Source organism: Mustelus asterias, chromosome 3 (assembly GCF_964213995.1).
Source record: "Mustelus asterias chromosome 3, sMusAst1.hap1.1, whole genome shotgun sequence".
In the NCBI taxonomy this organism is placed as follows: Eukaryota; Metazoa; Chordata; class Chondrichthyes; order Carcharhiniformes; family Triakidae; genus Mustelus; species Mustelus asterias.
The window spans coordinates 148043815-148067309 of NC_135803.1; the positions used below are offsets into that span (position 1 = coordinate 148043815).

The following is a 23495-nucleotide window of genomic DNA, read 5'->3' on the forward strand; positions in this document are numbered from 1 at the left end:
CAAAATACAGGCCTCCTCGCTCTCTCCCACACATGCCTCACTCCCTGCCCTCGCAAGCCTGGCTACCCCCTCCCCCATCCCCCCTCAAACCCACCTCCCCGCGCCTTGTCACCCTGACCCCAGCGAAACCCCAGACTTACCTTGCCATCTGGTTCCATGGCTCCTTGGGGCTGGGGACTTGCTGTAATCCCAGCAGTGGCCACCCACTCCCAGGTGGCGCCACCGTGCCGGGAGAGCTGCCGGCCAACTGATGGGGCTGGATGCCCTCGGGACAGGCGTTCCTCGCAGGTGGAGAGGAAAGTCTCACCGTTGACGGTGCAATGGCCGGAGGGGAGGAAGGGAAAGGAATCACTGCCTCCGTGTTAAATTGCAGGTTGGGTTAGCCTGGGAATGCAATGGTGAGAGGCATGGGGGTTAGAATTGAATTTGAAGGGGGTGGGGTGGGGTGTTGGGGGGTGGTGGGGGGGGGGGGCGGGGGGGGGGGGCAGAACAGAATCCATTGCAAAGCTCTTTAGTAAGTTGATAACGTGAACTCCACGTGGTTTATTTCCAGAGGCAATCACATACGATGGGGGATGTAATTTTAGACCTGGCATCAGTCTTGAACCCCCTTCCCTCGCAGCCACTCAGTCTGATATCTCCTCTGTCATGAAAGGAACAAGGCAATAAAAAAAAACCCAGACGGTCGGGGGCCCTGGTTCCCATCAGGCAAATAATATTAACAAGGTCTGAAGGGAACAGGAAACGTGCAGACATACTGCAACTGTGAATGCTGGGAAAGGTTACTTTCCCTGGCCTACGAACTGGCCCCTTTACCACAGCTGTGTTGAATCACTCAGTGCTTACAGTAACAGGATAAAGTTCAAGTCGAGATCCAGACTCTACTTGGCTATTAACTTTTCCTCACAGACAAACTAATTCGTCAAATTAAATATCTGTTCTGTACTCCAGAACCTTGCACTTCTCAGTCTTCCTGTAACCGGAGGAACAGAAGCTCTTTGATGATTGCAGCAGTTTTAACAGTTGCCGCTATCGGACAAGCGGAGAAGAATACCGCATAGAAAGAGGCCTTTTGGCCCATCGCACCTATGCCGGCTCTTTGGCAGAGCTATCTAGTTAGGCCCACTTCCCTTTTACTTTCCCCCAGGGTCCCGCGTTTTTCCAAGTAGAGTTTCTTTATTAGTGTCACAAGTAGGCTTACATTCACACTGCAATGAAGTTACTGTGAAAATCTACTAGTCGCCACACTCTGTTCGGGCACACTGAGGGAGAATTTAGCATGGCCAATGCACCTAACCCACACGTCTTTCGGGCTGTGGGAGGGAACCGGAGCACCCGGAGGAAACCCACGCAGACACGGGGAGAATGTGCAAACTCCACACAGACAGTGACCCAAGACAGGAATCGAACCCGGGTCCCTGGCACTGTGAGGCAGCAGTGCTAACCACTGTACTGCCGTGCCACATTTGGAATGTCAGAACTGAGTCCACATTCTCCTCCATTTTAGAGAGTGCAACCCAACAACTCACTGTGTAAAAAAAAAAGTTTCCGCATGTTTCCTTATTGGCGGCGCGATGGCACAGTGGTTAGCACTGTTGCCTCACAGCGCTAGGGAACCGGGTTCAATTCCAGCCTCGGGTCGCTGTCTGTGTGGAGTTTGCACGTTCTCCCCGTGTCTGCGTGGGTTTCCTCCGAGTGCTCCAGTTTCCTCCCATAGTCCAGATATGTGCGGGTTTGGTTGAATGGCCATGCTAAATTGCCCTTTAGTGTCAGAGGGACGAGCAGGGTAACTACGTGGGGTTGTGGGGATAGGGTCTGGGTGGGATTGTTGTCAGTGATGGGCTGAATGGCCTCCTTCTGTACCATAGGGATTCTATGAAAGAACACATTTTTAAGTTATTGTTCGCTTTGCACATTTTTCCTGGATGTTAATCACATTTGAGGAAGAGAGTCCCAAAGTATCCAGACCCTCAGAGAGAAAAAAGCTCTCCTCATCTCTGTCCTAAATTGGTGACCTTTATTTTTAAACCGTGGCCCCTCATTCTAGATTCCCTGACACGAGGAAGCATCCTCCCCACATCCACCCTGTCAAGATCCCTCAGGTTGACCCGAGGTCCCGACAGGCGCTACGTAAACGCAATTTATTTTCTTGCTGTGTGATTGTGAAGGCCGACTGTGGGCGAATTCATCGAGAAAGGGTTGGGCTTGGGGTGGGGAGAGGAAAGACGTGTGGAGAGACAATTGTCGTATCTCGGGTAACACCAGTTAGATCATAGAGTCCCGACAGTGCAGAAGGAGGCCATTTGGCCCATCGAGACTGCACCGACCACAATCCCACCCAGACCCTATCCCCGTAACCCCACACATTTACCCTGATAACCTCCCTGACACTAAGAGGCAATTTCGCACGGCCAGTCCACCTAACCCGCACATCTTTGAAGTGTGGGAGGAAACCGGAGCACCCGGAGGAAACCCACGCAGACACGGGGAGAACGTGCAAACTCCACACAGACAGTGACCTGAGGCTGGAATTGAACTCGGGTCCCTGTCGCTGTGAGGTAGCAATGCCACGTTGTGCCACCGTGATAAACCCAGAGGATCTATTCTCAGCGGCTTCAGCATATGCCTACGTGGCTGCACTCATGGTTACAGTCAGATGACGTCACCAAGATCCCATTGGCACTGGGGGCTAACTGGGCTGTGCCAACCACAGCAGCGCTGCCTGCAATTCCTAACCTGGATGGCACAGGGTTGTTAATCCTCAGACTAAGTGCAACACCTAATGTTCGTCCTGTCACAACCCCTGCCAAAAGTATAAAAGTCTTAATAACTCAGCGCGGGGATGCACGATCTCCATGCACATTTTTGCTTTGAAAGCATTTAAAATTAATTAGTTTTTTTTAAACACAATCTTTTACCAGTTGATTTCCCATGGGTTTGTTCATTAAGACAAATAAATCGGCCTGTCTTCTGCCTCAACTGTCTGTCTCTCACCTTCTAATTATCTCGCACTCTCTTTCTTTCTTTACCTCTCTCCCTCCTTCTCTCTTCTGCCAACTTTCGTTAGAGTTGGGTCTTGGTTCTGTAAAACAAGGATTGCAAATCGGATCGTCCCTTTTACATCTCTCACTTTATATTGGTTGCTGACCCACTGTTGTTGCTCTCCCCCCAAAAAAAATCATCTCATAGAATCCCGACAATGCAGAAGGAGGCCATTCGGCCCATCAAGCCTGCACCGACCACAATCCCATCCTGGCCCAATCCTTGTAACCCAACGTATTTACCTTGCTACTCCCCCTGACAGTAAGGGACATTTTTTTAGCATGGCCAATCAACCTAACCAGCACATCTTTGGACTGTGGGAGGAAATCAGAGGAAACCCACGCAGACACGGGGAGAACGTGCAAACTCCACACAGACAGTGACCCAAACTGGGAATCGAACCCGGGTCGCTGGCGCTGTGAGGCAGCAGTGCTAACCACTGTGCCATCCCCCTGCTTGTTTATTTAATTTCTTATTTCTTCTCCTCCCCACTCCTCCACTTGCAAGACTTGATCAAAGAATCGAGGCAGACACTCTGGTGCCATACCCGAGGGAGCACAGCACTGTCAGAGATGCTGTCTTTCAGATAACGCATCAAAACCCAGGCCCCACCTGCCTGCTTGGGTGGGTGTAAAAAATGCAATTGGACTACATCGAGGAAGAGCCAGGCTCTCCTGGGGGAGACACACAGGGAGAGAGGATGACACACTTGGAGATGGAAATAATTAGGCGGGAGACAAGCAAAAGACATACCAATTTTTTTTAATGAACAACCTCATGGGAAATTAACCAGTAATTTATAAAGATTGTGATTTCGAAAACAAACCCTGGCCAACATTAAAAAGTGCAGCTTATTTTGTGGGAGTTTCCAACAGCCAGCACACTTGTAAAAATATTTAGTTTGGAGTTACGCTTTGGAACATCCTAAGGTTGAGAAAGTCACTATATAAATGAAATATTTGTACCTAGTGCTTGCCTCCTCTCTGTGCACCTTTCATAAGCATTTCACAAGCATTTTATTCTCCTTGTACACCTTTTTCTCTCTCTCCAGTTCTTTCACACTCATTTCCTCTCCTACTTCCCATGGAGGCAGACTTCTTTTTAATATAAGTTTATTTATTCGTGTCATAAGTAGGCTTATATTAACACTGCAATGAAGTTACTGTGAAAATCCCCTAGTCGCCACACTCCGGCGCCTGTGCAGGTACACTGAGGGAGAATTTAGCACGGCCAATGCACCTAACCAGCACGTCTTTTGGACTGTGGGAGGAAACTGGAGCACCCGGAGGAAACCCACGCAGACATGGGGAGAACATGCAGACTCCACACAAACAGTGACCCAAGTTGGGAATCGAACCTGGGTCCCTGGCGCTATGAGGCAGCAGCGTTAACCACTGTGCCACCCTATAAGATGTGAAAATGAGCAGGTGAAATGCCAAGTGACTTCAACGGGACTGGAAAATCTTGCCAGTGGGAGGGGGTTGTAAAATTCGGCCTTGTGTTCCAGCTCCAATAGCTGCAGAAGATCTGGGCAAGGCAGCTAGGTGGTTCAGGGCGTGGGCTCAGCAGGAGAGAGTGGGGAGGAGGTGGGGATAGGTTGGAGGCTGGGGAGCAGGCTCTGATGGAGTGTTTGGGAGAAAATAGAACTGTGGCTAAAAGAGAGTAGGAGCTCAGAGCTTGTGTCTGTTGCTGATAATCTTAACAACTATATTCAGAGCAGTTAAATATTGCCCGATTCCAAGTATTAGACAAATCCTGACGTGCAATAGTTGTGAGCAATGATTCCTGGCTCACTTTCACACTGTGATGATACCATGCTATTAACATATTTTATCTTTCTGCAGACTAATTTAAGAGGCAGTATTTTGTTACAAGTAGTCGGTTTGTTTGGGAAAATGTGCACTTCAAATGCTGACAGCTGGATAACTGATTTTAACTAGGAAAGTGTTACTTTGTAGAGTTAATGGGTCTTCTGTTTACTTATGTTCTCCCAGGATTTTAGACAAGGTATGCAGTCATTTGAGTTTTGATCAGGTTGATTGAGGGACAGAGTCATGTGGTTAATGGGAGAAGCTAAGCTTGCAGGATAGAACAGTTTCATTTTCATTTCAAAGTGAAGAGCAGTGGCAGCCTGGAGCTGGTGGAAGAAAGAAGTGTCACTCTCTTTCTCTCTCCAGAGGTTTTCTGAAAGCTCCACGATTGGTAATCTAAGTCAAAGCAAGGATGCCTGTGGTTTGCAAACTAATTTTAAAGAGGGGCTTAAGTCTGTAAGAGAAATAAAGTTTTTATTTATTAGCATTACAAGTAGGCTTACATTAACACTGCAATGAGGTCACTGTGAAAATCCCCTAGTCGCCACACTCCGACGCCTGTTTGGGTGCACTGAGGGAGAGTTTAGCATGGCCAAAGCACCTAGCCAGAATGTCTTTCGGACTGTGGGAGGGAACCGGAGCACCCGGAGGAAATCCACACAGACACAGGGAGAATGTGCAGACTCCGCACAGACAGCGACCCAAGCCTGGAATCGAACCCGGGTCTCTGGTGCTGAGTGGCAGCAGTGCTAACCACTGTGCCACCGTGCTGTCCATTGAAATGTTGCTTGATTAGAACTAATAGTGATAGGTTAGCAGTGAAGAATTGTATCTTGTCATGTTTAAGTATTATTCAATTGTTAAAAGTTAAGCTAATTCATTTGTTATAGTTAAACTGAGTTGTTAAATGAAATTTGTTTTGATAGCTTGTCAGTAGAATCGTGCCTGGAGTGAAACATCCTACCCTCATATTAATGCCATATTGGGGTCAAGTCTGGCTTCATAATATACCTTGGGATTTCTGATCTGGTATCCTAACAAAGATTGGGGACTTATCCAGGATTAAAAGCTATAAGTCAATGGATGTTGAGGTATTGGTGATTCTTTTCAGGTGTTGGTTAGTTTAAACAGGAAATGCCTTCTGGAAAAATGGCTCTTTGAGTGGCTAAAGATTTCCTGGTTGTGGAAGAGGTGTCTCGGAATGATTTACAAGGGGTGGTTAAAGCAAAGCTTTTGGATTAGGCGGACCAGCTGAAGTTGACTATACCTGAAGGGGTGAGGAAGGCAGAGATAATTTCAGTGATAGCTCAGCATTTAAATTTGGCAGCGACACTGTCGGAATCATTGGAACTAGCTAGAATTCAATTACAAATGAAACAGCTGCAACAAGAAAAATAAGTCAGACAGCTTGGATTAGAATGAAAGCAAAATAAAGAGAGAGAGGCAATTGCAGCGGAAAAAGAGAAAGAAAGAACTAAAGGAAAGGAAGAGAACAGCTCTGCTGGCACAACAGGAGAGAGAGAGAGAGAGAGCCAAAAGGAAAGGATAAGGAAATGAGAGAGATGCACTGGCAAAGGAAAGAGAGAGAGCATTAGAACTTCATGAGCTGAAAAGAAAACTTCAACTTGAAATAGTGGTAGAGCATGAGGTTAAAACTGCAAGAGTAGCAACACTTTGTCAGATGATTTTAAATTGGTTGATAAATCAAAGTTTGGTTATCACCCCAATTACAATCTGTGAGGGATAGAACCCAGGAGAAAGGGAAACCCTCAGGTGGTCAAGGCAACGAAGATCTCGGTGGAGACGGTCAGGATAGTTTGCCTCAAGTTAAAAAGGAAACATATGAAGAAGGTGAAAGAGAAAGAAGAAACTTTAGATGTTCTTTTTGTTCCATTGTGGGACATGGGCATCGCTGGCTGGCCAACATTTATTGTAAGAGTTTTAACAACACCAGGTAAAAGTCCAACTGGTTTATTTGGTAGCAAATACCATTAGCTTTTGGAGCGCTGCTCCTTCGTCAGATGGAGTGGAAATCTGCTCTCAAACAGGGCACAGAGACACAAAATCAAGTTACAGAATACTGATTAGAATGCAAATCTCTACAGCCATCCAGGTCTTAAAGGTACAGACAATGTGAGTGAAGGGAGCATGAAGCACAGGTTAAACTTGGCTATCAGCCAATTTCCGCACACACGAGGACAGCCTAAACCGGGATGTTGGGTTTATGTCACACTATCAGTAACCCCCACAGCTTGTCTCCTGGACTTGCTGGCTGTCCTGTCTGGAGACAATACACATCTCTTTAACCTGTGCTTAATGCTCCCTCCACTCACATTGTCTGTATCTTTAAGACCTGGTTGTCTGTAGAGATTTGCATTCTAATCAGTATTCTGTAACTTGATTTTGGGTCTCTGTGCCCTGTTTGAGAGCAGATTTCCACTCCATCTGACGAAGGGGCAGCGCTCCGAAAGCTAATGGTATTTGCTACCAAATAAACCTGTTGGACTTTAACCTGGTGTTGTTAAAACCCTTACTGTGTTTACCCCAGTCCAACGCCGGCATCTCCACATCACAACATTTATTGCCCATCCCTAGTTGCCCTTGTTCAGAGGGGCAATTGAGAATTAACCACATTGTTGTGGCTCTGGAGTCACATGTAAAGTTTTTAAAAAGTACAGTTTATTTATTAGTCACAAGTAAGGCTTACATTAACACTGCAATGAAGTTACTGTGAAATTCCCCTAGTAGGCCAGACCAGGTAAGATTTCCTTCCCAAAAGGACATTCATGACCCAATTGGGTTTTTCCAACAATCGACAATGGTTTCACGGTCATCAATAGATTCTTAATTCCAGATATTTTTGTATTGAATTCAGATTCCACCAGCGGCTGTGGTGGGATTCGAACCCGTGTCCCCAGAACATTAGCTGAGTTTCTGGATTAAGGGTCTAGCAATAATACCACCATGTCATCACCTTTCATTGTAATAACATTTGACACACAAAGTTGCAGTGCTGGTGACTTAATAAAATCAGTGGGAAGACAGACATGGTATGACATGATAAGCCAATGGGGTTTGTCAAAGTGGCAAAGGAAACCATAGCCAAAGCTAAAGAGGTGCCAAAGAATGTACAGCCTGGTCCGGGCTTGGTTGATAAGCAAGTGCCAGATCACTTTGAATAATTTATTTATGTGGGTACGGTTTACTGATGTGTGCCAGGAGGAGTGGGCAAGGAAGTTCAAATTTTAAGGGATACAGGATCAAATCTATCTTTAATGGTGGAAGATGAGGAGATATGTGGTTCGGAGGGAGTATCGCCAGAAAATGTGGTAATATGTGGAATTAATGGTGAAAAAAATAGTTTTCCATTATGTAAGGTAAGGTTGGAGAGTACGGTGAAAAGTGGTGAAATGGTGATAGGATTATAGGGAAAGTATCTTTTCCAGGGATACAGTTTATCCTGAGTGCCAACATTGCTGGATCACAGATGGCAGAGATGCCTACTAAGATTGGAAAGCACCTGGAAAGTCAAAGAATGTCCAACCTGAGGTGTTGCAGGAAGCACAACCTGGGATGTTTCCTAACTGTGTGGTCGCAAGATCAACAGGTTGAGATAGGAGGAGCAGAAAGCAAATAATAAAGATAAGGAGACTGAGGTTCAGTTATCAGAAACAATCTTTGACCAGATGGTTGATAAAGAACACGAGCAGATGGAGGGTGAAGCGGGTATCGTTAGTTCAGGAAAGTTGGCAGAATTACAACAGAAAGCTGTGGAGATAAAGCGGTTGTATCAATAAGCACAAACAGAAGGAAAATGGGAGAGTACATCGGGACGTTATTACATTAATAATGTCTTAATGAGGAAGTGGAGACCTTTACATATTCAGGCAGTTGAAAATTGGGCAGAGGTTCATCAAGTTGTATTATCGGTGGGTTATAGGAAGAAAATGTTGCGTGTAGCCTATGAGGTTCCCGTAGGAGGTCATTTCAGGGTAAGGAAAACACATACAAAAATACAAAAGCATTTTTATCAGCCTTGACTGTATAAAGATGTGGTAGAATTTTGCCGTACGTGTCAGGTAATAGGAAAACCTCAAGCAGTAATCAAATCAGCATCTTTAATATCCATTCTGGCATCTCATTTACAAGGGTCCTAATTGATTGCATGGGAGCCCTCCCTAAAACGGAAAGTGGGAATCCGTATCTATTGATTATAATCGATGTGTTTACTAGATTTCTGGAGGTTATTTCATTACCAAATATTACAGCTGAGAGGATTGTAGAGGGGTGACTTAAATTTTCTACGCGATACGGACTGCCGACAGAAATTCAATCAGATCAAGGATCCAATTTTACGTTGAAGTTATTCAGGGAAGTTATGGATAGCTTCGGCGTAAAGCAATTTGAATCAACTGCATATCATCCAGGGGAGGCGATGGCCTAGTGGCATTATCGCTAGACTGTTAATCCAGAAACTCAGCTAATACTCTGGGGACCTGGGTTCGAATCCCGCCACGGCAGATGGTGGAATTTGAATTCAATATCTTAAAATATCTGGAATTAAGAATCTACTGATGACCGTGAAACCATTGTCGATTGTTGGAAAAACCCATCTGGTTCACTAATGTCGTTCAGGGAAGGAAATCTGCCATCCTTACCCGGTCTGGCCTACATGTGACTCCAGAGCCACATCAATGTCATTGACTCTCAACTGCCCTCAGGCAACTAGGGATGGGCAATAAATGCTGGCCAGCTAGCGATGCCCAGTCCCTCGAATGAATAAAAAAAATTCCAGGGAGCTTTAGAACAGTGGCATGAAACTTAAAAGAGCATGTTGAAGGTCTATAGTCAGGATTATCCAAAAGATTGGGATAAAGGAATTGTACTTTTTGCAATTAAGGATTAATGAATCGACTAAATTCAGTCCCTTTGAATTAACTTTTGGTCGTGAGGTAAGAGGACCACTTAAATTGGTCAAGGTGAAATTGGTGAGTCAGCGTTCTGAGACTACATTATTGGACGATGTGACCAACACGAGGGAGAGATTAACTAGGGTTGGTGAGTTTGATTGGCAGCATTTAAATGTGGCGCAGCATGTGATGATAAAAGAAGCAGATAAGAGATCAAACAGTTTTAAGTTTGCTAGTGGGGAGAAAGTATTAGTATTATTTATTAATTTATTAGTATTATTTGGTAACCTAAGTCAAAGCGAGGATGCAGGTGTTTTGCTAGCTAATTTTAAAGAAGGGTTTAAATCTATGAGAGAAATATTGCTCGGTTAGAGCTAATAGCGATAGGTTGGCAGTTAATAATTGTATCTTGGTCATGTTTAAGTTGTGGTCAATTGTTAAAAGTTAAGCGAATTCATTTGTTATAGTTAAACAGTGCTGTTAAATAAAATTTGATAAAAGCTTCCCAGTGTGTCAGTAGAATTGCACCTGGAGTGAAACATCCTATCCTCACATTAATGCTAAAGTAGCAAATTGTTGGGGTCTAGCCTGGCTTCATAATATACCTTGGGGTCTCTGACCTGGTATCCTAACAATACTGGAAGTCAAAGAGTATAAAAAGATTTGCATTTTTGCAGCACCTTTCACAGCCTCAGGTAATCCCAAAGCACCTTACAACCAGTGAAGCACTGTTCATCTCTTTTCATTATTATAATGCTGGAAATATGGCAGCCAATTTGTGCACAGCAAGCTCCCACAAACAGCAGTGTGATCAGGACTATATAATCCTTTTAGTGCTGTTAGCTGAGGGATAAATATTTGCCAGAACACACTGGGGAGAACTTCTTTGTTCTTTAAAATAAAGTTCATGGAATCCTTTACATCTTCCTGAGAGATTATACAGAACCTTGTCTTAATGTTTCATCCAAAAGGGACTACCTCTGACAGTGCAGCACTCCCTCAGCACTGACCCTCTGACAGTGCAGCACTCCCTGAGCACTGACCCTCTGACAGTGCAGCACTCCCTCAGCACTGACCCTCTGACAGTGCAGCACTCCCTCAGTACTGACCCTCTGACAGTGCAACACTCCCTCAGTACTGACCCTCTGACAGTACAACACTCCTCAGTACTGACCCTCTGACAGTGCAGCACTCCCTGAGCACTGACCCTCTGACAGTGCAGCACTCCCTCAGCACTGACCCTCTGACAGTGCAGCACTCCCTCAGTACTGACCCTCTGACAGTGCGGCACTCCCTCAGTACTGACTCTCTGACAGTGCAGCACTCCCTCAGTACTGACCCTCTGACAGTGCAGCACTCCCTCAGTACTGACCCTCTGATAGTGCAGGACTCCCTCAGTACTGACCCTCAGGTAGTGCAGCGCTCCCTCAGTACTGACCCTCTGACAGTGCAGCACTCCCTCAATACTGACCCTCTGACAGAGCAGCATTCCCCCCAGTACTGACCCTCTGACGGTACAGCACTCCCTCAGCACTGACCCTCAGACAGTGCGGCACTCCCTCAGCACTGACCCTCTGACAGTGCAGCACTCCCTCAGTACTGACCCTCTGACAGTGCAGCACTCCCTCAATACTGACCCTCTGACAGAGCAGCATTCCCCCCAGTACTGACCCTCTGACGGTACAGCACTCCCTCAGCACTGACCCTCAGACAGTGCGGCACTCCCTCAGCACTGACCCTCTGACAGTGCAGCACTCCCTCAGTACTGACCCTCTGACAGTGCAGCACTCCCTCTGTACTGACACTCTGACAGTGCAGCACTCCCTCAGTACAGACCCTCTGACAGTGCAGCACTCCCTCAGCACTGACTCTCTAACAATGCAGCGCTCCCTCAGTACTGACCCTCTGACAGTGCAGCATTCCCTCAGTACTGACCCTCTGACAGTGCAGCATTCCCTCAGTACTGACCCTCTGACAGTGCAGCATTCCCTCAGTACTGACCCTCTGGCAGTGCGGCACTCCCTCAGTACTGACCCTCTGACAGTGCAGCATTCCCTCAGTACTGACCCTCTGGCAGTGCGGCACTCCCTCAGTACTGACCCTCTGACAGTGCAGCATTCCCTCAGTACTGACCCTCTGGCAGTGCGGCACTCCCTCAGTACTGACCCTCTGACAATGCAGCGCTCCCTCAGTACTGACCCTCTGACAGTGCAGCATTCCCTCAGTACTGACCCTCTGGCAGTGCGGCACTCTTTCAGAACTGTACTGGGGGATAAGCTGAGATTTTGTGCTTGGGTCTTCAGAGCAGGCATTGAATGCTAAGCCTACAGGTGGAGGAGGTGTAACTGGGTTAAAGCTGGCAGTGTGAAAAACATTTGGAGTTCATGTTTAACACTCAGGCAGATCCTCTTTAACCTTGATTTTATTATTTTATGTCACAGAGCAAACTGATTGCTGGGAGGATTATCCCCGCCATTGCCACCACCACATCTGCAATCGTCGGCCTAGTGTGCTTGGAGCTCTACAAAGTGGTTCAGGGTCACAGGCCGAAAGGGGCCTTCAGAAATGGCTTCATCAACCTGGCTGTCCCTCTGTTTGCCTTCTCTGAGCCTCCGCCAGCTGCTTCACTGAAGGTAAGTGGATTGGTCTCAGCCCTTCAAAACCCCAGGCCTGGGGTCTGACAAACCTCTCACCAGCCGCCGCAGAGCACTACAGCCCACTGTTGGACCTCACCCAGTGACCGTCAGCACCATAGAATCCCTACAGTACAGAAGGAGGCCATTCAGCCCATCGAGTCTGTACCGACAACAACCCCGCCCAGGCTCTATTCCCGTAACCCCGCATATTTACCCTGCTAATCCCCCTGGCACTAAGGGTCAATTTACCATGACAATCAACCTAAGCCGCCCATCTTTGGAGTGTGGTAGGAAACCGGAGCACCCGGAGGAAACCCACGCAGACGCGGGGAGAACGTGCAGACTCTGCACAGACAGTGACCCCAAGCTGGGAATCGAACCCGGGTCCCTGGCGTTGTGAGGCAGCAGTGCTAACCACTGTGCCACCATGTCGCCCCTAACATGAAAACTAGCTCATCCCCTTTGCAGCGAGAAGTCTCCTTTACCTTCATTCGATCTTGCCGCACACGTTGTTATCAAGCAGCAGAATTCAGTGTGCCAAAACCGTATCATCAGACACACTGCTAATTCCACCCCATTAGCCGGCTCTGTCTCCAGGCAACCATGAAGCCTAAATGACTGCAGACAGCCATTTACACAACCCACCCTGACTCACCAGTTAGATAGAAATCCCAGAACTGGAGATGGGAGTGAGCCGCTGGGAGTCTGGAGTATTTTTAACAGAAGATCGATCTTTGCTGTTCGGTCACTGTGCACTTTCTGGGGCTGGGGGTGGCGCGATTTCATGTTCATCATCTTTTATAAAGTTGCCCTCACCATTGAACATGGATCCAAAGGCCGTCTTAAAGGAAGGATTAATTTTAGAGAAGGAATTCACTTCTATCTTTTGTCCTCAATGGACATTGAAGAAAAAGAATAATTGAAGCTATGTTCAAATACTGTTCAGCGGAAGACATTGTAGCCAAAAAGAACAAAGAATAATACAGCACAGGAACAGGCCCTTCAGCCCACCAAGCCTGCACCAATACATGGTTTCTATCCCTTTGTTCACCTCCCGTTCATGTGTCAATCAAGATACACCTTGAGCATTGCTAACATGCCTGCTTCCACCACTTCCATTGGCAGCGCATTCCAGGCACCCACCACCCTCTGTGTGAAAAACATCCCCTGCACATCTCCACTAAACTTACCACCTTTCACCTTAAACCTGTGCCCCTTTGTAGTCGATCCTTCCACCCTGGGAAAAAGCCTCCGACTATCCACCCTGTCTGTGCCTCCCACAATTTTGTACACCTCTATCGGATTGCCCCCTCAGCCTCCGTCTTTCCAGTGGAAATAATCCCAGTTTGTCCAACCTCTCCTCATAGCTAAAACCCTCGAGACCAGGCAACATCCTGGTGAACCTTCTTTGCGCTCTCTCCAAAGCTTCCACGTTCTTTTAGTAGTGTGGCGACCAGAACTGCACGCAATACTCCAATTGCGGCCTAACTGAAGTTTTATACAGCTGTACTGCAAAGATCCCTTGTTTTGAATTGTCAATACATTGAGCGAGGTGTGTGTCCGCACTTTGAGAATAATGACTTGTTTCATCACAACATTATGGACAATTTGAGGGGTCAGATTTGATAAAGGGCACTATCAACCTTTCATTGCTTTAACATTCCCAATTCCCCAAGGATGTCAGGAAGACACCTTCCTCGATCCTTTATTGAGACTACATTATAAAGTTGCACAAAACGTAATGCGAGTCCAGGCTGTGCTGGTGGTTTTGGGAAGATCCAATGTAATAAAAGCCTTCTTTTCTTCAATATACTTGGTGGTGAGTGAAAATGAACTGTAGTTTTAAGTTTGTTTATTAGTGTCACAAGTTGGCTTACATTAACGCTGCAATGCAGTTACTGTGAAAATCCCCCTAGCTCACTCCAGCACCTGTTCGGGTACACTGAGGGAGAATTTAGCATGGCCAATGCACTTAACCAGCACAACTTTCGGACTGTGGGAGGAAACCGGAGGAAACCCACACAGACACGGGGAGGACATGCAGACTCCGCACAGACAGTGACCCAAGCCGGGAATCGAACCTGGGTCCCTGATGCTGTGAGGCAGCAGTGCCACTGTGTCACCGTGCCGCCCTATCTTACTCACTGTTGGTCAAACTCTCATCGGAATTTAAAATATAAGATTTGAGTTTTTTCCTCCCAACACAAAATGGAGTTGCTCTTGGGACCAGAAAAAGTTTACCACAATGGGAGGTTTGCAAGAAACCGGTTCACAATAATAAAGTACAGGTGCAGTTTAAGTAGATGAAGGCTGAGGAGACATATTGAGCCCCTGTTGCCTTGACAACCAACATCCTTACAGAGTTCCTACGTTAAGAGTTGAAGAGGGCAGATTCCGAGGAACAATGAGACGCCAAAATACAAATTGCAGCCTACCTCAGGGCTGCTAAGTATTGCCTGCCTAAAGTTTGGCCTAAAATTCATTTGGCCTATGATTTTTAACAATGGGATTGGAGCCAATAATTTCTATGGGGGTTTCTGCTGCTCGTCTGATGTGGCATTGGAAGGGCTTTGGAGGAAATCCGGGAAGGGATCATTGGCACGCTTTCCCCAGCTTTTCCAGCCAACGTTACCCCAAATCACCAGGACAACTCCCGTCAGAATGTTATCCCAATTGTTACCCGTGCTTTGCATTCATGTTTATTTAAAAGTTTGGCAAACAACTATTGCCCCTTTTGAACAAAGTGTTAGCCTGTAAATCTCTGCCATTCAAAGATCATGCATTGTAGACCAGAGCTTGGGCACTGTCTCGAAGTACGTTAGGGGCTGCATGGTGGTTAGCACTGCTGCCTCACAGCGCCAGCGACCCGGGTTCAATTCCGGCCTTGAGTGACTATGCGGAGTCTGCACGTTCTCCCCATGTCTGTGTGGGTTTCCTCCGGATGTCCCGGTTTCCTCCCACAGTCCAAAGATGTGCGGGTTAGGTTGATTGGCTGTATTACCCCTTAAGAGTCCCAAGGTGTGTAGGTTCGGGGAATTAGTGGGGTTACGGGGATAGGGACCCAGGTTCAATTCCCAGCTTTGGTCACTGTGCGGGAGTCTGCATGTTCTCCCCCGTGTCTGCGTGGATTTCCTCTGGCTGTTCCAGTTTCCTCTCACTAGCCGAAAGACGTGCTGGTTGGGTGCCTTGGCCGTGCCAAATTCTCCCTCAGTGTACCCGAACAGGCGCTGCAGTGTGGCGATTTTCACAGTAACTTCATTGCAGTGTTAATGTAAGCCTACTTGTGACACTAATAAATAAACTTAAAGTTAAAAGGTACCATTTTAATATACCGATATATGTGTGTGTGTATACATGCACGTCGTCCAACAATGCAAGTCCACATTTGCACACATTGATGCCTAGATGCTGCTGGGGATATTTATCGACCACAATCTCGTGACATTTGATACCAATCTGCCAGGCGTCACGTGAACCAGGTAATTTGTGATCCGTCTGTTGCTCAGGAAGGATGGGGAGAGCACTGTGACCTGAGCACAGATGTGCCTTTTCCTGATAATATCACATTAGAACTCCTGTTCAGGATCATTTGAAAGTAATGTTGTTATGGCAAACCCATCGGTGCCAGATGGAGGTGCAGATGGTGCCAGTATGTTCTGTTCCATCGCAGAGGCTGTACCTTCCAGTTTCCGAACATGTTTATTCAGGAAATAACATGAATTAGAGGAACCTGGCTCAGTGAAAAAGGTGTTATGATGGCTCAGTGCTTAAATGTACCACCCGATATGTCGTTTAGTTTTGGGGCAGTGCCAGGTGTAACTGTGCCGGTGTGGATTAACCCAGAAGGAAAGACAAACGACTTGCATTCATTTCACAACCTCAATTTAAGTTTATTATTAGTGGTGGCACAGTGGTTAGCACTGTTGCCTCACAGCGCCGGGGACCCGGGTTCAATTCCGGCCTCTGGTCACTGTCTGTGTGGAGTTTGCAGGTTCTCCCCGTGTCTGCGTGGGTTTCCTCCGGGTGCTCCGGTTTCCTCCCGCACTCCAAAGATGTGCGAGTTAGGTTGATTGGCCATGCTGAAGTGTCTGTTAGTGTCAGGGGGATCAACAGTGTAAATTTGTGGGGTTACGGGAATAAGGCCTGGCTGGGATTGTGGCCGGTGCAGACTCAATGGGCCGAATGGCCTCCTTCTGCACTGTCGGGATTCTGTGCTTCTATTAGTGTCACAAATAGGCTTACGTTAACACTGCAATTAAGTTGCTGTGAAATTTCCCGAGTTGCCACACTCCGGCGCCAGTTCGGGTACACTGAGGGAGAATTTAGCATGGCCAATTGGCACCTAACCAGCACGTCTTTCGGACTGTGGGAGGAAACCGGAGCACCCGGAGGAAACCCACGCAGACACGGGGAGAAAGTGCAAACTCCGCACAGACAGTGACCCAAGCCGGGAATCGAACCCGGGCCCCTGGCGCTGTGGGGCTGTTGTGCCACCGTGCCGCCCGGGGTTGTATCAGGTACAATCTGTAGTCCGTGCTGGTGTGGATTAACCCAGAAGAAAAGACAATGACTTGCATTCATTTCACAACTTCGGGACATCCAGTTGAGCACTCTACAGCCAATGAAGTACTTTTAAAAGGCTCGTCTCAGTTCTGGCACAGGGGTGTGAGTCCTTATTTTGATCTGTAGGTCAGAGAATCAGAAAATCAATTGATTTTAAAGCCCATCTCGAATATATGGAGGTTTTTACACCGATATTTGTATCCCTGAGTACCACATAAGGAGCATGTATGACAGCTGGGCAGAATGTTCTGACAGCTCAGTTCTGGCACCGAGCCAGATTCTTGTCCCCTCACCATCTGATATTACTCAGGTTTCCCACAGAAACAGACTAAACTGGTTTTACTTTGGGATGACCCCAGCTGGCTCCTGCCCTTTGAACTCCGGGGCCTGATGCAGTTCACTGGAAGCCTGAGACAGTCGAGAGACTGTTGCGCAGGAAACTGCATCTGCATCCAATCTGTGTGGATGGATTTTTTCATTCCAGAGAAGCCCCCCTGCACCATTTCAATAGAATAAACCAAACTTCAGTCACAAACCTTTGACAGAGCCAAGATCATGTGGAGTGCTCGACCGAATCTGGAGACAGCTGCAATATTGTCGTGGTCATCGAGCCTTTCAGCACAGAAAGAGGCCCTTCGGCCCAGCGTGTCTGCGCTGGCCATCAAGCACCTATCTATTCTAATCCCATCTTCCAGCACTTGGTCCGTAGTCCTGTATGCTGTGACCTTTCAAGTGCTCATCTAAATGCTTCTTAAATGTCGTGAGGGTTCCCGCCTCGACCATCCTTTCACCCTTTCTGTCACCCTGCCCCTCACCTTAATTCTATCCCCTTTGGTTATTGTGTCTGGGGAAAGTAAAGGCAAAGGTTCTGTATCCTCCTTCTGTATCCAGGAGTGCGGAAACAAATTGTTCCTCCCTTGTGTCTCGGTTTGGTGCATTGTCACCTTTAAGCCACAGGATTCCAGGTTCAAGTCCCAGCCTAGGATTTTACAGAGTCACAGAATTGTTACGGCGCAGAGGAAGGCCATTTGGCCCATTGTGTCTACACTGGCCCTCCAAGTGAGCATCATGGCTTAGTGCCATTCCCTTGCCTTTTTCCCCGTACCTCTGCACATTGTTGCTATTCCAGTAACCACACAATGCCCTCTTGAATGCCTGGATTGAAGCTGCCTCCACCACACTTCCAGGCAATGCATTCCAGACTCCACACTCGCTGTGTGAAAAAGTTTATTTTCACATCACATTTGCTTCTTTTACAAATCACTTTAAGTCTGTGCTGTCTCATTCTCGATCCTTGAATGAGCAGGTACATTTTTTCCTCCTTCTCCCCAAGGAGAACAGTCCCAATCTCTCCAATCTATCCTCATAACTGAAGTTTCTCATCCCTGGAACCACTCTCGTAAACCCCTTCTGCACTCTCTCCAATGGGTTCACATCCTTCGTGGGATGGCACGGTGGCGCAATGGTTAGCACTGCTGAACACTGCTCACAGCGCCAGGGACCCGGGTTCGATTCCCGGCTTGGGTCACTGTCTGTGCGGAGTCTGCACATTCTCCCTGTGCCTGCGTGGGTTTCCTCCGGGTGCTCCAGTTTCCTCCCACAGTCTGAAAGACGTGCTGGTTAGGTGCATTGGCCATGCTAAATTCTCCCTCAGTGTACCCGAACAGGCACCGGAGTGTGGGGATTTTCACAGTAACTTCATTCATAGATGTCATAGAAACCCTACAGTGCAGAAAGAGGCCATTCGGCCCATCGAATCTGCACCGACCACAATCCCACCCAGGCCCTAACCCCATATCCCTACACATTTACCCGCTAATCCCTCTAACCTACGCATCTCAGGACACTAAGGGGCAATTTTAGCATAGCCAATCAACCTAACCCACACATCTTTGGACTGTGGGACGAAACCGGAGCACCCGGAGGAAGCCCACACAGACACGAGGAGAATGTGCAAACTCCACACAGACAGTGACCCAAGCCGGGAATCGAACCCAGGTCCCTGGAGCTGTGAAGCAGCAGTGCTAACCACTGTGCTACCGTGCCGCCCATTGTAGTGTTAATGTAAGCCTTACTTGTGACAATAATAATTAAACTTCAAACTAGAGTGTGGCGGCCAGAACTGTGCACAATATTCCCTCTGAAGTCTAACCCAAATAAGCAAACAAGACTGACACTCCAATGCAGCATTGCAAACAAAAACGCTGGAAAGATTCAGCAGATCTGGCACCATCTGTGGAGAGTGTTTCAGGTCAAGACGACCTTTCATTCAAACTGCAATGTTCTGATGAGAAAGTCAGCTCAACCTGAAACCTTAACTCTGTCCAGCTTCTACTTTTCGGTGATGATGGTGTCTGGGACATCGTCATACACTCAGACACTATCGAAGAGGCTCTTCGGCCCACCAGGTCCGCACTCACAAATTTACACTAAATCTCCACTAATCCCACTTTCAGCTCTGGGTCCATAGCCTTCAATGTAATAACATTTCAAGTGCTCATCCACACCCTTTTTTAAAGGTTGTGAGGTGTCCTGCCTCCCAGGCAGCGCATTCCAGACTCCCAACATCCTCTGGGTGAAGACAAATCTTCCTCAAATCCCCTGCAATCCTCCTGCCCCCTCACCTTAAAATTGTCTGTAAGGAATGATTCCGTGAGTGTGACTGTGTCAGGCTGTTGCTTGACTGAGGGGGGTATACCATAACCCGCGAGGGGATAACACTGTAACCCCCAGGAGGCTAGGACTGTAACCCTCACTCGGTCACACTGTAACACTCATGGAGTCACACTGTAATGCTCATTGGGAGGGGGGGTGGCAGCACAGCACTCGAGGGGGGACACAACTGAAGGGATATCTCTCATTTAAAAAAATCATAGCAACCCTATAGTGCGGAAGGAGGCCATTCAGTCCATTGAGCCTGCACCGACAGCAATCCCACCCAGGCCCTATCCCCGTAACCCCACACATTCACCCTGCTAGTCCCTCTAACCTACACATCCCGGGACACTAAGGGGCAATTTAGCATGGCTAATCCACCCCGCATGTTTGGAGTGTGGGAGAAAACTGGAGCACCCGGAGGAAACCCACACAGACACAGGGAGAACGTGCAAACCCCACACAGACAGTGACCCAAGCTGGTAATTGAACCCGGGTCCCTGGAGCTGTGAGGCAGCGGTGCTAACCACTGTGCCACCGTGCCACCCCACGTTCATTGTTGCCAGTATTGTTTCTTGATATCTCCACTGTAAATGACTCAGGATTTGAAATTACCATTGTTGAGGGTCGGTTTTGCTTTGATTTATTATTGTCACATGTATTGGGATACAGTGAAAAGTATTGTTTCTTGCGCAGTATACAGACAAAGCATACCACACATGGAGTGCATAGAAAAGGAAGGAGAGGGTGCAGAATGTAGTGTTACAGTCATAGCTAGGGTGTAGAGAAAGATCAACTTAATATAAGGTAGGCCCATTCAAAAGTCTGATGGCAGCAGGGAAGAAGCTGTTCTTGAGTCGGTCGGTGAGTAACCTCTGACTTTTGTATCTTTTTCCCGACGGAAGAAGGTGGAAGAGAGTATATCCGGGGTGCGTGGGGCCTTTGATTATGCTGGCTGCTTTTCCGAAGCAGCGGGAAGTGTAGACAGAGTCAATGGATGGGAGGCTGGTTTGCGTGACGGAATGGGTTTCGTTCGCAACCCTTTGTAGTTTCTTGAGGTCTTGGTCGGAGCAGAAGCCATACCAAGCTGTGAAATGTCCGGAAATGAGGAAGTGAAGAAGGGGCCCATTAAGTTGTGTGGAGGCAGCAGACCCTCATCATCCCAGTCTCAACCTCCTCTTGTCATGCCATCGGTTCAAAATACTTCAGCTTCCAATTGCCTTTTGCATCAGATGCTATATGAAGTGTCCTCACCCAGGGTATTACTCTTCTGTCTCCAAGTCAACATTGCTCAAATAGGTTTGGCTGCATTTACCTAACTCTCATCTGGCTGTGTACAGGGGTATCTTTCCTTGGTACTTTCAGTTGTCTGCAGACAGTTAGATCATTAAAATGACAACCTCTGTGAAACTAGAATATATAACTGATGGGCTGGGACAGATGGTCACAGTGCAAGAGTTTAACTGCACACCACTAATGAGGCACTGTAATATTGTACAGTCACCCCGCTGACTCAAAGCAATAAATTCCAATGCATCAAGCAGATTCCCAGTTATTATATTGTGGGAGGTGATGGCCTCATGGTATTATCGCTAGACTATTAATGCAGAAATTTGGCTAATGTTCTGGGGACCCGGGTTCGAATCCCACCACAGCAGATGGTGGAATTTGAATTCAATAAAAAAAAATCTGGAATTAAGAATCTACTGATGACCATGAAACCATTGCCGATTGTCAGAAAAACCCACCTGGTTCCCTCATGCCCTTTAGGGAACGAAATCTGCCGTCCTTACCTGGTCTGGCCTACATATGACTCCTGATCCATAGCAAAGTGACCGGCTATTGACTACCCTCTGAGATGCCAACCGTTGACATTTTTAGGACAATTAGGGGTGGAACAGTGGCCCAGTGGTTAGCACTGCTGCCTCACAGCTCCAGGGACACTGGTTCCATTCCTGGCTTGGGTCACTGTCTGTGTGGAGTTTGCACGTTCTCCCCGTGTCTGTGGGTTTCCTCGGGGTGCTCCGGTTTCCTCCCACAGTCCAAAGATGTGCGGGTTAGGTGGATTGGCCATGCTAAATTGCCCCTTAGTGTCAGGAGGACTAGCTAGGGTAAATGCATGGGGTTATGGGGATAGGGCCTGGGTGGGACTGTAGTCAGTGCAGACTCGACGGGCCGAATGGCCTCCTGCACTGTAGGGATTTTATGATTCTATGAATTAGGGATAGGCAATGAATGCTGGCCTTGCCAGTGATGCCCACATGCATTTTTAAATGCCCTTGGTGGTGTTCCGAATTTTCAGCCTTCACCTCAGCTTCTCAGGGAAGAATAACACCCATTGTCTGGAATTCTAACAGTTTAAACCTCAATCTATCACTCCTATATCTGAAATAGAAATTAGTGACCCCATCCCTTGACTTGACTATTACTGTGGCTTGGTTCTCTGGGTTTGTTGACACTCAGTGAATGGAGACAGTAGCCTAAGATGTCTGTGTACAGCTGACAACCTGATCCACCTCGAGTGCCATTACCACCCTCGACTCCCTGATGACCTTTCTACTTTTGATCCCTTATCCTGCATCTCATCAAGAATGTGCCAAAACATTTCTCTAATTTGCAAGACCAAAACCATTCCATCCAATGCCCTCCAACTCTCCAGACCGTGACTTAATGGCCACCTTGCCTGCAGGTGCAAGTCCTGTAATGGCCGCTAAATCACGTGAGGGGCCAAAAATGGGATTTGGGCTGGCGAGATTTTGGTTCATGATTTTCCCAGCTCCCCTGTGGTGATGCAATGAGGTTCATGCCCAGGAAGGGCGTGACCCTGATTAATGTGCATTAATTAGCATATCATTAGCAGGAGTCGCAACACAACTTCTAGCCCCAATGTATCTTCCCACCCATCAGTGTCACACTGGCGCAAGTTACTACAGCTTCAGGAAAATACGAACCTGGTGCCATGAGGAGGCTAGTGTTAGATCGTAAAGGTCTGGGAGAGGCAGAATTTCCTCGACTTTGGGCAGGTGGATGCAAGTGAAGAGGGGCCTCACTTTCCCCTCTCTTGCCTGCTCCACTCTCGCACACAGACCCACTCCTGCCTCTCCCCTGTGCGATCCAGAGCTCCCTCCTCGAATGGAGTCAGGATCCTTATCTCTGTGGTTCCACTGCCTGACTTTGCTCGCTCGCGGCGGTTACGTGAGGGAGCTTATCCTGCAGGGAGACAGACAGGGAGGTTGTGCGCAGGCCTTGTGCTGGGTCAGAGGGTGATGATGCCTGACATGTGTGGGTGCCGAGTGTGAACAGGGATGCATTGAGAGGAGAGGGCCATCAGGGAGGAAGAGGAAGTGAGTGGGAGGTCGATTGGTAGAGCACAGCGAGGTGGCAATAAGTAGGGTGCGGGTGGCGTGTCGAGAGGTGTCTGAGAGAGAGAGCACACGGAGGAGGCCATTCATTTTCTTTTGGCACTGCACCCACATCCTCTTGTGGAGGGTGCTGGCACTCACCAGTGCGGCCACAGTCTCCCATGCAGGGTTGGTGACCTTACTTGTGGGTCTCCTGCCCGCCTGCGGGTAGGTGGTAGCCTTTCGCACCCCAATGGCATCCAACATTCATGTCAGGGTCCCCTCCATGAACCATGAAATAATAGGCTTCTTGGCTGCCAATCTCTTGGATGCCATTCTCTTGGCTTAACCGTGACCACGTTCTGTGGAGCTGTTTAAATGCAGCACCCCCTTGATTGAGCTGCTCAGGTGACCCCTGGGGTGGGTGAATCAGACACAGTGCCATGGGCATACCACTTTTCACGTGGGGAAAATGTGTGCCCCACCCCCTCCCAAGAGTCTTAACAATTCAGGTCTAGATCGCGCCGAGAGGGCTGG

General features: G+C 47.8%; 1 protein-coding gene across 2 annotated transcripts in view; it reads left to right on the forward strand.

Moving 5' to 3' along the window:
• LOC144491702 (ubiquitin-like modifier-activating enzyme 1) overlaps positions 1-23495 on the forward strand; it is a 288773-nt gene that overhangs the window by 174586 nt on the left and 90692 nt on the right. For both annotated transcript variants that reach the window (XM_078209895.1, XM_078209896.1), the window contains exon 22: positions 12205-12396. In XM_078209895.1, the coding sequence (XP_078066021.1) occupies positions 12205-12396 (192 nt within the window). The remainder of the gene's footprint in view (positions 1-12204; positions 12397-23495) is intronic.